Source organism: Colias philodice, chromosome 20 (assembly GCF_061535455.1).
Source record: "Colias philodice isolate Cphi_HAF_F1 chromosome 20, ilColPhil1 Martin Lab GWU primary, whole genome shotgun sequence".
NCBI classification, from domain to species: Eukaryota; Metazoa; Arthropoda; class Insecta; order Lepidoptera; family Pieridae; genus Colias; species Colias philodice.
In genome coordinates, this window is record NC_143105.1 from 9,334,150 (window position 1) to 9,346,052 (window position 11,903).

The window sequence follows — 11,903 nt, forward strand, 5'->3', positions numbered from 1 at the left end:
TATATCTATCTCTCTTGCAAGCGTCCTGCGTCATATGTCATAGTTGAATGAATGTGTTCGACGCATTGTTCGACGTTATTTATTTTGAATTATAATGTTTATTACGATTTACTTTTCACATTTGTCTTGTAAATTAAAATATTACCTATGTAATAAATGTAAAACTTAACGTTCATCGTTAGTATAAACTCGATAAAGTATTTTTTTGAAGCGTTGAATAAAACTATTGTTTTATTTTTATTGTCGTGAACTGCGGCTTATTTACATAAAAACTTTAATCGTTTCTAAAAGTACTAACATCAAGCTTTAAATTGAGCTATATTTCATCTTGACACAATAAGTTTGATTGCGATACCAAGTGCCATAGTCACTTGGGCAATCTCCTTTCAATGTAAGACGTATAAGTGCCTGTAGCTGTGTTGACTGAGTCTCGTACTTTAAAATCGATAGATGCTGGTTCAAATCATCGCTGTTCATGCACATTTTTTTTTCTTTTCCCGTATTTTAAGGGTCATATAAATAATACTGTTTACAAGAGAATACTTAAGAAGAAAAAAGATAAGACATTTTTTTTAACAGAAAATAAAGAATATATATAACTAATATATATTATATACACTACTCTGATCACTATGTTGAATGTTTGTAGTGGGTGTCGAAATCTTATTAAAGGTACTCACTTCCTTAAGATGCTCCACCACCGCGTTGCTATGAACTGTATTTGGGTCATTGTCAAATTTTGCGCAGGTAAACGTAACTGCAGATTTCAAAAATGTGAAGAAGAAAATATTTTAAAATTGAACTTTTCTTTATGCCTGTGCCTGTTAAAACAACTGAAGTAGGGTTTATTTAAGTTGGCCGCGATGTTTAGCTAATAATTTAAGATTTATTTCAGATTTAGTGCGTCAGGGTGGTGAAAAAATACAACTCTGTTATCATTATACTTTACCTTTTATCATAAAATTAAATAAGCCAGTCGCACATATTTTGGCTTTTATATTAATTACAGTCTTATATCTTATAATCACCATTAAAAGTACAAGCTTTTTTTTAAGTTTTACAGTAATTCATTTAAAGTTTTAGTCAACTCTGTTACTTTATGAATAATAACAAACCTTAAATTCTACACAACTCCATGAAATATCTATAAATTAACAGCTAATTACAACATATAACCGCTTCATTAACTGGCAAATTAACCTATTGTAATATAGCAGTATTATATTGAATAGCTTTTCCTAAATTTCGTAAATATGTTCTTTAATCTTCGGGACACGAAAATAACAGAGTTGTAACACAGTAACTTAGTTGTTCTTTTTGTACTATAAGTGAATAAATTGCATACTCTTGATATGTTTTCACGTTCGAAAAGATTGATTTTGGTTTTTAAAACATTTTTCTTACATGTGGGCTGATTTTTTTCATATGAAACTTTGATCCACAGCAAGACACTCTTTTATAATTTGTATTTCCTGCCTAGAGAATTTAACGGCCTTCTTGTCAAATATTTTATCAATAGCATACTTTTCCTTCCGATTCTTAACTTTTTCATGGCGTTTTTTAATAGTTTTTACTGAATTTACTGGATTGCCGTCCTTATTTTTAGACTTTTTTCGTTTTTCTCTGTTGCATTGTTTTTAATACGTCTCGTATCTCTTGTTAACTGTTTGTAATTGTTACTTCAATTTTATATAATCTGTAAATAACTGCGATATGTTTCTCTTAACTTGCTTGCTGCTCAGCTAGCGTGAGAAGCATTTTAAGGGCGTTAATAACGGCAGAATATCCTGTAACAATTTCTTCAAGGTTACATTTAATTATATATGATTTATTTACATATAACAACTCAAAATTACTTAAGGAAACCGATTATTAAGAAAAAAAATATTACAAATATAAAATTTCAAACAAAAGTTAAAGAATACATGCTTACTCAACTCTGTTACCATGAGCTAAGTAACAGAATGATGATAACAGAGTTGTAAATTTTACATTCTAAAAGACATAAATCATAGAATAATGCATTTAGTTATTTTTTTATTTCAAATTGAGCATAATTACCCCTTAAACAACAAATTGAACGTAAAATAATAGAAAAAAACGGTTTTAGTTACGTTAATAGGGAGGTAACAATGTTGATGCGGAATAAAAACACGCGGCACGCTCAACGCCATGCGGTCGACTGAAATTCAATGTACCCCTCCCCCCGACCTAACAAACGACCACAATGGCTGCAGAAACCTTGCTCAAGCTAATAGAAAGTCGAAAACAGCGCCACCTCTATTTTGAGTAATTATTTATTTAGTAACATAGTAGAGCACACGATTCTAAACACTACGTGGGACAAAGTTAAAATTTTTTTTATAAAATAAATTTTAGCACTGATCGCTTTTAAAATCTACTCTTAGAAATATTTACAATATTCTGTTTATAGTAATATTTTAATTGATGTGGGTTGGTATATTGGAAATTGTAGTTATTTTATATTTTCTGTAACGAAGTGCTACTTGGGACAGGTCAAATTTGTATGGAAAACCCTTCTGTTACCAGAAAAAACCACAATGTTACTTTAAAAAATAAAATAAAAAATTAAAAATAGGCCTTTCTTTTATTAATATATTATTAGTAATGCGATTAAGTTTGTATTTGCTGAAAGTTTTGAGTGACAGTTAACTTTTTAATGGTATAGAAGTAAAAAAGTTTTGAGGGACAAGTTTACCTGCGCAAAATTTGACAATGACCCATTTATCAAAGAAATACTCGAACAATTAGAGCATAAATTTCAATGTAAGACGTATAAGTGCCTGTAGCTGTGTTGACTGAGTCTCGTACTTTAAAATCGATAGATGCTGGTTCAAATCATCGCTGTACATCCACATTTTTTTTTCTTTTCCCGTATTTTATGGTCATATAAATAATACTGTTTACAAGGGAATACTTAAGAAGAAAAAAGATATAGACATTTTTTTAACAGAAAATAAAGAATATATATAATATAATTATATTATATACACTACTCTGATCACTATGTCGAATGTTTGTAGTGGGTGTCGAAATCGTAATAGAGGTACTCACTTCCTTAGATGCTCCCTAAAAACTAAAATAATAATTCAAAAACACCGGAGTTTTTAAAACAACGCCCTCTAGATGTAATAATTGAAAATCGATAGTTTGCTGTTTCCTTAGTTCTAAAATTGGTCACTAGGTGGCGCTTTTAAAACTGCAAATTAAATAATAAGCTCAAATGAGAGCGCCATCTAGCAATAAGCTGAAATTACGGGGTACGATCTCTAGTATGACAATCATCAGTCCTCTTTAGATTCTATTAGTCCATGTTATAACATAGCAAACATAGCAAACAAAAAAAAGATGAACAATCATCTTTAAACTTTAAGAAAATTTCCTTATATTCCCTACACAAGCACTTAAATAATCACTAATAAATTATCTCCCACAGCTTCATGGACGGGTCTCCAATTAAAACCAGTCTCCCGCTACAAACAGCATTGGCAACTGCATTCTGCTACTTAATATCAAGTATGGACGATATCAACGTGTACGTGGCGCAGCGGGCAACATTGTACATTGGGACTATACATGATAACGCTATTGAGGTAATTAGTGAGAAATATTTTAATGATGTGGTTCGATTTATCGATAGATTATTCATTATGCTATATTAAAATTGACCCGAAGGTCCTGAAATATACTCGAAGGACCATTTTTTGCACAATTTTAGAAGCAGTTCAATGAATCCAATGCCCAAACTAATAAAATAAGAAAACAATAATTTATTGTATGTGATCTTCCATTAAAAAATGTAAGAAATTATTGAAATTCTTTCAATGCTTCTTTTTTAGATGTCTGTATAACGAGCAATGTAAAATTGGCGTAATAAAAAAAATATGTTACTATTGGCTTTTTTGTAATTATTATAACCATGCCATTAAAAAATGTGGCAATTCCCAGAACAGAAATTTTTAAGCTATTGCATAGCTTCTATCGCGGGCCTTGAGCGCGGGGACCGAGTCGAGAAATTCCGTTACGAAAAAACCTCACGCTCCCCACTCCGACGGGCTCGGAGGTGTGGCTTGAAGGCATAGCATGCAATAGCTTTACCGCGGCAGTCCCCGAGTGCCACACGTCTTTTTTTATACCACTATCACTATAAATGACTAATACTTTATTTTCAGCTGCTCCTCTATTGCCTGGAGACCCAGTTCGACCTGGTGATAGTGGACCGACCTATGATTCTACAATCTGTATACCAGCTACATAACACTCTCAGTGACAGACGAATTCTAACCTGGGACTTTTTCCTGAATCGATTCGAAGCGCTGTTCTTGGAGGCTCAAATCAATACTAATAAGAATGTTGACTTTTCCAATTTGAGAGGTAGGTTTTTAACACTTGTAAATTTTAATGTGAACAATAAAAGTTAACTTTTTCTGGTAGAAGGGTAGATAGAACTATACTTTATACAGCTAATTTTTGAAAACAGAACATGTAAAAAATTATACAAAAGCAGATTTCACTTGTAGACAGTTCTTCAAGTGATTTCATCAGCTTTTGTACACATTAATCACACATTTTTTATCCATTTAAATCAATTATAGATCAAAACTAAATTTCATGGATTCACGAGCAAATATATTTTAGTGTCACCACAAGCAACAAATTAATAATTATTGCCATTTAGTTTGTGTTTTACAACGTAATATCAACTGCATACATTTTATATATTCATCTTCATCTATTCACATTTATCTGTAACCACAATTATTTTAAATATATTATTATTATATATTATAATATATTATTATATATTTTAAATAATAATACTTACTTCCAGAGCTAGTAAGCAGTTCCACAAGCTCCGAGTGGTTCATGTACAAAGTGCGTCGTGCGCATGACGCACTGAGTGCGGTCGCGCGGGAGCCGCACGCACACACGCACACGCATACACACGCACACGCACACGCACGGTCGTTATCTGCGTCTTTTGGGGCCAAGTGGCCGTATAAAAGGACCATATCTGCACCAGCTGCTGTTCCACCTCATCCAGCTGGTAAAAATCATTAATTATCTGTGGTAAATAGTTCATAAACACATACACGCATACTTATGCGCACGCGCACGCACCGTCACTATCTGCATCCTTTGGTACCAAAAAGCTTATATCAAATACACTGGATATTTCAGTATGAACATTAACTTGTAACAAGAAAATATGGGGTTGAATGACGCCTGTATGTTTTTTTATCCCTTTCACACCTAACTTGGTAAGTTGGTGTCTGGGTCTCCAGTGTATTAGATATAAGCTTCTTGTTTGGTGCTAAGTAGCCGTATAAGAGGACCATATCTGCGCCTGCTGCTGTTCCACCTCAACCAGCTGGTAAGCAAAAATATTTTTTATCTGTGGCACGTGCGTTTTATATGTAAACATGCACACACACGCAAGCGCACGCACACGCACGGTCACTATCTGCGTCTTTTGATGCTAAGTGGCCGTATAAAAGGACCATATCTGCACCTGCTGCTGTTCCACAACCAACAGGTGAGATTTTTTATCTGTGTACCCGTAGTTCTACATAAATTATTAACATTTAACGCATCAAAAGCTTTGAAATATTATTTTAAAATTATGCTTGCAAAATTATACTATGCAACCATAACTGTTGTACCTAGATTTCTACCTCAATACTAAATTACAGCGAAATATCTTCTTAATTAAGAGTCTGGGGTGTATAATCTAAATTTTATGTCATATATTATTCAATAAATGATTTTTTTTTAAATTTAATTTGTTGGTTGAAATCATTTTTTTATGGTATTTTCGCAGAGCGTGAGAAAATTTACTCGCGCCAGTACTCCGCGCCACTTCTAAAGAGAAAGACATCGAGATTCGGTTTAGGACAGTTGTTGCCCACGCCACAACAGTCGGGGAGTTCACAGAAAACCAATAATGCACACGGTTTGTGAAAGTTTTTACTTTTAAACTTTTATTTTTGTGAATGATAACTACGAAACTTCCATTTTAACACGTGAAATATGGATATAATAGAAATTAATTAAAATTAAACTTTTTAATTATGTAAAAGCGTTTCAAGAGCTCCAATTTAATAATTTCTAATAGAATAAAAGTTATGTTTAAAATTATGGGCAAACCATACCATACGGAAATCATAATTAATAACTTTTACTGATATGGAAAGACTTAAAATTTTTAGTGAAAATAATACTAAAGAAACTGTCGATCTCTTATCAACCTTATACTGCATAAAATAAAGGTTATTTCTCAACAAACACAATCCATTCCGTATCATACATACATCATACAATAATTTCTTACTATTTGCTAAGCTATTGTCAACCTTATCGCCCATACAATACAGGCTATTTTTCAACAGACACAGTCCACTCAGTATCGGGTCGATCAACAGAAGACACGGCAACAACAGTGTTGCCGAAAGCTGTTGATCTCGAAGAAGCTGACAAAGAAACAACGAATTTGTTGGTGTTCTTGTTGATGCAGTTCTTGTCCAGGTTATTTAAGAAATCATGATTTTTAATGCGTTTTTAATTATCTTATGACATGTAAATAAATTTTAAGGTTGAATTAGTATTAAATGATAAGAAATAATTTCTACCAATGGAACCCAAAAAATGAATAGCCAATATTTATGGGAAATGATAGGCAGAATCTGCATGTTTGTACTCTTACTTAGAAAATTATAATATATGAATTTCCTAACGACCAACTCGTTAATTTATTTTAATTATTCCACATTCAGGTCGGACCAAGCCCACCCAACTGACGAGAAGACAAACAATAATAAAACTCAAGACTTGGTTTTAAAACACTTGTTTCTTTTACTCGGATATAATTCAGTTGACAAGTACTTCACTATAACTCCGCAGACTTTGAGGTATGTTATTTATGTTATTGAAGTGAAACTTCTTTATCGGGGTTGGAAAAAAATTTAGTGTAACATTTTTTTGTAACGCGTGACATTTTTCCGTTACGCGCCATCTTTTTCTTATCCCTACCACGCGTGATTCGACGTATTTCTGTAAAGTTGCATATAGTAAATTATTTTTTGAAAAATAAGGTCATAAAGAAGTTTCAATTCTTACGTGTGTACACTAGTACACGCACACATATTTTTTTAAACTAGAAATTCTTATTCCTTTTCTTTAATTTTCTTGTTATTTCCAACTTCAAAGTTGTAAATAATGCCTAGAACCCTTTCCACATCTTTTATTAATTTTTTAGTGCTAAAACTGTTCAATTCTGACCCAATTATAGACAAATAACTATGTTATTATGTAAAAAAATATATTTTATCTATAACAATTTATGTATGACACCAGAATTGTACCCATATTCATGGAATAAAATATTTGAATTTGATTATCTATTTCAGGATGTCATCAATATTCAACGCGTTCATGGCCAATCTACCTCAAGTTTTAGACCAGAACTATATGATGGGAGCAAGTATTGCAGAACCTACTTTACTGTTATTACAGGTATTGTACTTTTCCAATTTAATGTGTATCTGTTTTTAAATACTTAAAAAAGTAAATTAGTAGCTATTGATACAAAAATATAAAATCTTGCTCAGTAAAATTTGTTGAAATAGTGTTGATTCTTGATTGTCTTGATTCTTAAGCCATTTTTTAAATATAAATTTATGAAACTCAATGCAGATAATATTTTTATAATGATATTGAATTTATTTATGTAAGATTTATAAACACCTAATAATGTAATAAGCAAATTGAACGAGAATAAGGCGTGAGCGGTTACATTGAACCTTATCTGCTATGTTATCTATACTAATATTATAAAGAGGAAAGGTTTGTAATTATGTAAGTATGTATGTATGTATGGTTTTCACGCATAAACTACTGGACCGATTTTAAAAATTCTTTCACCGTTAGAAAACTGCATCTTTACTGAGCAACATAGGCTATATTGCATTTTCATAAAAATTAGAGATCCTTACCAAAAATGCAATAATGTAACCCAAGGTGTAAAAAATTCCTTAATAAAAATTCTGTCATCGCGTGCGCTGCGGAATCTATTGAAGATAGAACAAAAAAATGTTCTACGGTATTATAGAATGGATCAATATCTACAAGAAAGTCCGCGATACCATATGTCCATCTTCAGCAGTTATGTTACTACAACAACTTTTTTACGTTTTCAAAGTAAATAGAAGTGCCGACAGTAATCAAACCATGTTATCCATACACATATATTAATCCTTATCACATTAAATGATGTTTTATTATAGACTGTTTCAATACCAGCAAAACACTTTTTAAATTAAAAAAAATGGATTTTCCGTTCAAAAGATATAACGAATTTTTAAAAGTGTCAATCTACAGAAAATAGTAGGTATACTGTTTAATACAATGAGCAGGCGTAGTGCGGGACGGGGTGAAGGTGATTTTCATGTGATTAAAAATTAAACCTATAGTCCTACCTATAGTAGACTTTTTACTGTTACGATATCGCTATCTATGCGGGTGAAACCGCAGGGCATTGCTAGTAAGGAATAGTTTGCAACAATGTAGTCTTATTTCAATTTGTTGAAGTAGTAAGTAGTATGTCACTTTTGACACATATTTTTTCCTCCTAACTTAATCTCTCAAGAACACATGCCTGGAAAAAAATGCAATTATTTCAAAGTTCGAGATGTCATCAAAATGTCATTAAACTGAGGGCAGGTTCAGTTTATAGTAGAGCCATTTTAATAGGCAACATTTGACAGTTCAACAAAATTCAACAACGTAACCTAGTAACGACAACATAGAATAACATGATATTTCGTTTTGTTAGAACTGCACATTTGCTTAACTTTTTTCAATTACGATCACATATTTATTATAATAATGACCGATATAAGTAATTTTAGGATTTGATTTTACTGATAAACCATTCTAAACATAATAAACAATTTCTGATTTAAAGAACTGACGTCGCTACAATTTTGTGTCAATAAACCTTTTTTCTTTTTAAATACCAGAGACGTTACTCTAAAAATCGAAATCAGACATCTAGAATCGAATGCATTGATTACTTGGGAATAAAAATTATCATAAATTATTGACATGTGTTTCAAGTTCGATTGACAAATGTTTCAAGTCCGTATCGATTAATTCACTTTAATCGATGTTTTTATGCAGGTTACCACCCTATGAAGATAAAATTGATAGACGTCAAATGTTGCCTATTAAATTGGCTCCACTATAATGACATATGCCCGAGAATAAGGCGTTAGCGGTTACATTGAACCTTATTTGCTATATTATAAGGAATAATTTGGAACTATGTACAGTCAAATTTGACTCTACACCATTCGATGCAGTATTACTGTCTTTAACAAGGGGCAGTTGTCCGATATCAATGCATTCCAATTTGAACCATATGCCCTATACTAGGGATGGAACAGGTCCCCTTAATACAGGTTATACCTAGTAAGGGGGCCTGAACCCCAATCCAATATGACAAACTTATGTAGGAATTCAAATAAAGATTTTATTTATTTATTTATTTATTTTATTTATACAGTACTGCTGCCGGCCCTCCGCCCCGTCGTCCGCGTCCTCATCGCTGGGGGGCGCAGTCCCCGGCGAGACAGCTGCGGGGGCTCCGGTCACACACTCGCTGGAGGCTCTGCAGCCACATGTGCGCCGCCATTGGCTGATGGCACTGCTCGTTATATTGTATAAGGTTAGTGGTGGGAGTAGGCTTGGAAACGGGCAATTGCTCGGCGGACAGGCACATTTCCAAGTGTGATCTTTTTGTTTTAATAATTATGCAATTTTTTGCAATTAAATTGTTTATCTATACTAATATTATAAAGCTGAAGAGTTTGTTTGTTTGAACGCGCTAATCTCAGGAACTACTGGTCCGATTTGAAAAATTTTTCGGTATTAGATAGCCCATTCATCGAGGAAGGCTATAGGCTATATATCACCACGCTAAGACCAACAGAAGCGGAGCCACGCGGGTGTAATCGCGAAACGCCGCGAGTGTATACTATAAATAAATATAAATAAATAAATATTATAGGACATTATTACACAAATCGACCTAGTCCCACAGTAAGCTCAATTAAGGCTTGTGTTGTGGGTACTAGGCGACGATAAATATAATATTTAATAAATACATATATAGATAACACCCAGACCCAAGAACAAATAATTGAGTTCATCACACAAATATTTGCCCTGACCGGGGATCGAACCCGGGACCGTCGGCTCAGTAGGCAGTTACTTTACCACTGCGCCAACCGCGTCGTCGTTATCTGTAATATAATTATGTTATCTGTGCAGTACCACTACGGCAGCGGTGCAGTGTGCGCGCTGGCGGGCTGGCTGGTGCGCGTGGTGCTGAACTGCGTGCAGCACCAGCACCACCGCTGCCGCCGCATCCCGCCGCTGCTGCTGCTGCCGCACGCCAGAGGTAGCTGCAGCGTGTAGCAACATTGTGGGGGCACTAGCAACATTGTGGGAGCACTAGCAACATTATGGGAGCACTAGCAACATAGTGGGAGCACTAACGACATTATGAGAGTACTAGTGCTAGCTGCACTTTTCCATGCACCATCATTATGCCTTATAATTCGACCTATAACTAGAGATATCTTTATTAAAAATTTTATTGGCTATTTTGAAATAGCAAATGTATATCAATTTACCTGCACACATTTGGCACTTGCAAATTTGGCACTTTGGCAAATTCGGCACTTGAAAATTTGGCACTTTGACAAATTTGGCACTTGCAAATTTGGCACTTTAACAATTTTGGCACTTTTGCATACTTGGCACTTTAGCAAACTTGGCACTGACAAATTTGGCACTCACAAATACTCGAATTCATAATAAAAAAACGGTTCTGTACAAGATGTAAAAGTGAATACCAATCCCCCGCAGAGCCCCGCGAGCCGCACGCGGAGGAGGGCGCGCCGCACAAGTCGCCCGCGCACTGGCCCGACGCTGCTGAACCTGCTAAGTATTACTTGCACTTCAACTTTAACTCTAACTCAAACTCGTATTCAAGTAATTAGTTAATTGGTATTATTTCAGATTATTTTTTGCACAATAACTTATATATTTCACAGCTATGTAGGATTTCTTTCATCGCCGTAAATATAATCGTATAGGCTGAAGAAAAAGAGACGGCGTTTATTTCCAGCACACAATGTTAAACTTATAGTGATCCTTTATTAAATACAAATTAATTTGAATGGGTTGATCCCACCACTGTGGTTAAATTCTTTCATTTAAATTTACTTTTATTTCCAAAAAAACAGGAATTGGGAGTTATGAATCTTCTATATTTTTAACGAATGTTATAAAATTCCAAAAACTAAATTCCTACAGATATAAACAATGGAGCGTGGAACAAGAATCATCAGAGAGCGAACTCATCGCCATACCGGAGACAAGTGACAAATCTGACACCACTGTTCATGGCAGTACGGCTCCTGTGAGAAATTCTCCTTTATTTTGCCATTTCTTTTTTTAACTGCACTAAACAATATTGAAGTGATAATGAAAAATACATAAAGTTACCCTAAATTCTTGGATTGCATTAAACCATTACATACATTTACCCTTTAATATATATTTTGCATTTTTTTTTTATAAGATCGTTATCATGTCCAAAACAAGAATACAACAACAGTATTCTGTACTATCAAAAAAAAGTTACTTTCAAAATACTTACAAAATATTTCATCTTCAAAATTTAGAATTAACTTATGAATAAATTGTATTTCCAGGGTTCATTCGACGAACCATCTCACTATGAGGACTCGCCGAAAGTCGACGCTCAAACTGTCGTTGCGTATCCCACATTTAATAAAATCGTAAGCTTTTTTATA

At 33.7% G+C, this 11,903-nt stretch overlaps 1 protein-coding gene and 1 long non-coding RNA gene across 3 annotated transcripts in view; one reads left to right on the forward strand and one right to left on the reverse strand.

The window, feature by feature from the left end:
* Positions 1 to 11,903, forward strand: part of unc79 (UNC-79 domain-containing protein) — a 69,128-nt gene that overhangs the window by 25,789 nt on the left and 31,436 nt on the right. For both annotated transcript variants that reach the window (XM_089708030.1, XM_089708029.1), the window contains exons 25-36: positions 3,458 to 3,614; positions 4,194 to 4,395; positions 4,853 to 5,068; positions 5,843 to 5,974; positions 6,411 to 6,546; positions 6,795 to 6,929; positions 7,428 to 7,533; positions 9,584 to 9,745; positions 10,351 to 10,480; positions 10,951 to 11,029; positions 11,401 to 11,506; positions 11,802 to 11,888. In XM_089708030.1, the coding sequence (XP_089564156.1) occupies positions 3,458 to 3,614; positions 4,194 to 4,395; positions 4,853 to 5,068; positions 5,843 to 5,974; positions 6,411 to 6,546; positions 6,795 to 6,929; positions 7,428 to 7,533; positions 9,584 to 9,745; positions 10,351 to 10,480; positions 10,951 to 11,029; positions 11,401 to 11,506; positions 11,802 to 11,888 (1,648 nt within the window). The remainder of the gene's footprint in view (positions 1 to 3,457; positions 3,615 to 4,193; positions 4,396 to 4,852; positions 5,069 to 5,842; positions 5,975 to 6,410; positions 6,547 to 6,794; positions 6,930 to 7,427; positions 7,534 to 9,583; positions 9,746 to 10,350; positions 10,481 to 10,950; positions 11,030 to 11,400; positions 11,507 to 11,801; positions 11,889 to 11,903) is intronic.
* LOC149479646 (uncharacterized) lies at positions 933 to 2,327 on the reverse strand. Its single transcript, XR_016317218.1, has 2 exons — positions 2,115 to 2,327; positions 933 to 1,787 (listed from the first exon to the last, which is right to left on the reverse strand). It is a non-coding gene; the product is annotated as an uncharacterized LOC149479646 (long non-coding RNA).